This window comes from Cryptotermes secundus, unplaced genomic scaffold (assembly GCF_002891405.2).
Source record: "Cryptotermes secundus unplaced genomic scaffold, Csec_1.0 scaffold428, whole genome shotgun sequence".
NCBI lineage: Eukaryota > Metazoa > Arthropoda > Insecta > Blattodea > Kalotermitidae > Cryptotermes > Cryptotermes secundus.
The window spans coordinates 1-3031 of record NW_019720711.1 but is presented as its reverse complement, the minus strand read 5'-3'; the positions used below and the strand labels follow the sequence as shown (position 1 = coordinate 3031).

Genomic DNA, 3031 nt, shown 5'->3' with positions numbered 1-3031 from the left:
TCTTTTTCTGCCCACATATGTATAATTTTTCTGGGATTTTGTTTTGAAAACCTCTCTTTGAATCTGTAATCATCCTCTATGTATTTATCTCGTGTTTTGAATTCATTCAAGGTTGTCTTAAAAATTTTGACGGCACATTCCTTGGGTATAACACAGTTTCTTCCAGCTCCACCATCAGCATGAAAAATGACAGCCTCCTTGCCAGTGCTGACAACACCATTCACTCTGTCCAATACCGCTTGATTCACGAGGCGATACAGCAGCAAACGGGTATGGGTATCAACACACATTTCTGCTGTTGCTTGTTCAGTCTTGTCATGTAAACGATGCCTTCGGGATTCTTCACTGCGTGAGTAGACTTTCAAGCTGTTGAACACTTTATTGGATAGCTGCATATCAAACCCACCACCATCTCCTGTCTGAAACTCTGGAGGGAATTCCATTACCCGACATGCATTTCGGCGACTGGACATAGTCATATCATGTTTGGTTACCATTTCTTCACCTTGTTTCCTATATCCACATTTAGGCATGGATTTGAAAGCCTTCTCAGTACTCACAAAACTGTCCCAGTCTCGATGTTTATCATCTATGTCATCTTCTGAATCACTGTCATATACTAGATTTTCTGGGATGACACGATAATTTGAATATGATATACAAACTTTCGATGAACCATTATATTTATCTTCTGTCTTCTTGAGCAGGTCGTCATATTCTTTATCAAACTGAACTTGTAACATTTGTGCAATCATGTAGTCACTATCACAACCTGGAGCACATTCTATGATCGGTAACGGTTCAGGTTCCACCACCAAGTCTTTATTATAACGTTCTTCTTCTCTGATTTGCAAGTCTTTGGCCAGTTCTTCGGACATAATATCTGCCAAACAAACTGGTTCTGAAGGTTGCTGCAGCTTTCCCCATGGTGAGACGGGAACTTTTGCTGTCGCTCCGGAATCCATAATAACGGGTCCTGATTCTGTGAAACTAAATTTTCCTCCTGCGGATGAATTACAAATTTGTTCCAACCTATGTCAGAAATTTGCGCAATGATTTCAACTTCCTCTCCCCCCCCCATCACATAACTTCCAACCCTTTCCCCCTCCCTCATATCCAAACAACGTTATTCATATATTGAAAAGCTGTGACGTATATTAAACTACTGAGGAAGTATTATACTTATAAATCATAGTAACATTGATGTAACTGAGTTCTCTGGGTATATTACAAAAAATTGAGTATCTGAGAAAGAATAACTGGCCGTTGAAACCAGTGACATAATAATATATAGTACATTTAGAACATTAGCTTTGTTTTGATTAACAAAATTCTTTTCGTCACCGTCATGGCAGACGGTCTGCAGGGTTGCCAATAGATCTGATCATTTTCAAATACACCTTTACAGCACACCAGCACGTTCTTCAGTAGATTATATTTTACTCCTTTAATTCATGTTAATACATATATAGCTCTAATATTATATAGTTTTATTTTTCGCTTTTGTTTTATGGTGAATATTTCCGAATATATAGGGAAATTCATTTTTATTGTCTATGCTTGGTATGCGCAAGTGCATTATGGGTAAAACTAGTCAGCGCTACCGTCGATAGCTCAGAAAGGTGGAACTAATCAGAAGTGTGGGTTGTGGTGGTTTGATCCGTGGCTTGTGTGTACAAGAGGGAAGTGTGTGGAGTGACAATGGCATGTAACGTGTATGAGTTCGTGAACAGCTGATTATTATTATTATTATTATTATTATTATTATTATTATTATTATTATTAAATGTAAAGCTATCCCTGTAACAGGCTGTGGAGGGTCATAGGGTTCTGAGACGTCGAGGCTCCCACATTTTTTACACAACTGGTGTGAAGATGGCGGTGAGGTTTTCAGTCTTACGCGCCGGCCGCCCTTTAACCCCAGGAAGATTTCTGACACTCATTTCTGTTAGAGACTGAGTCGACCCCAGGGCCATACTTCGGCTGGAAGGGTTAGGGGAATCGAAAAAATTCCATGACCTCATTGGGAATTGAAACCGTGACCTTCGTGCTTGTAGCATAGTGCCTCAACCAATACAATATCGCGTGATTATTATTATTAGGAGTATTAGATAATTTTGCTGTTCGGATTTTATAGAAAATAAAAATATATCTTCGAACTGATTCTAATATGATCATTCAAAATCTGTACACAGAAATGTTGCCTCATGTTGCTGCTTTGTTTACTGAATTTTTAGCCCAAACAGCGCGACCTGTTCCTCTCACTTCCTCTCTTAGTGTTGTTACACTTTTTTCAAGTATAATATGAGACAGGCTGATGATAGTGGCAGCATGGTCTAAGGCATGGACTGTCTTCGCCCGTTAAAACACTGGGGTCATGGGTTCGAAACCCACTCCAAACATGGATATTTGTGTGTGCGTTTATTCTGTGTTTGTGTTGTTCTGTGTGTAGGTACAGGCCTCGCGACGCACTGACCCCCTTTCGAAGAAGTCCCACCGACTGTATACAGGTTAAAAGACTGAAAAAGCTGCCAAGGCCCAACAAAGACTGCAGAGCCATAATAGAATGTGAGATGTACTGCGTTACATTGTATAGATCCAACCCCCATACGCCTCCATAATGTAGCGCTTAATTACTGAAGCACAGCGACAACTTTACCTTGTTTTTATATGGAGTTACATTAGTAAACAAAAGTTTTGCTCACTCAAATAATGAACTTGTTTTCAAATTGTGTAAGAAGTGCGTTCAGTTATCTTACATAAAAACTGTGTCAGAAATTTCTAATCGCCACGTTTGCGACATGCCTACTTGATTCATTCATAAAGGGTTTATTCCGTACAGAACTATTAGGCTTATTTTGGACTCTATCCATCGTCTGGTATATAGAACACAAAACCTACAACGTTTCGGAGACTGGATCTGTCTCCGTCCTCAGGAGGATGGGGCAAGATAAACCTACTCAGTTGGGACCGTTTATTCCGTATGCGTTACGGAAAAGTTACAAATCTGCTGGCTATGATATTATCAGAA

At 39.6% G+C, this 3031-nt stretch overlaps 1 protein-coding gene across 1 annotated transcript in view; it reads right to left on the bottom strand.

The window, feature by feature from the left end:
* The window catches only part of LOC111871712 (serine/threonine-protein kinase RIO3-like), a 4072-nt gene extending 3107 nt beyond the window's left edge, over window positions 1-965 (bottom strand). The window contains exon 1 of the mRNA XM_023864994.1: window positions 203-965. Coding sequence (XP_023720762.1) covers window positions 203-965 — 763 coding nt within the window. The remainder of the gene's footprint in view (window positions 1-202) is intronic.
* Window positions 966-3031: the final 2066 nt, after the last annotated feature.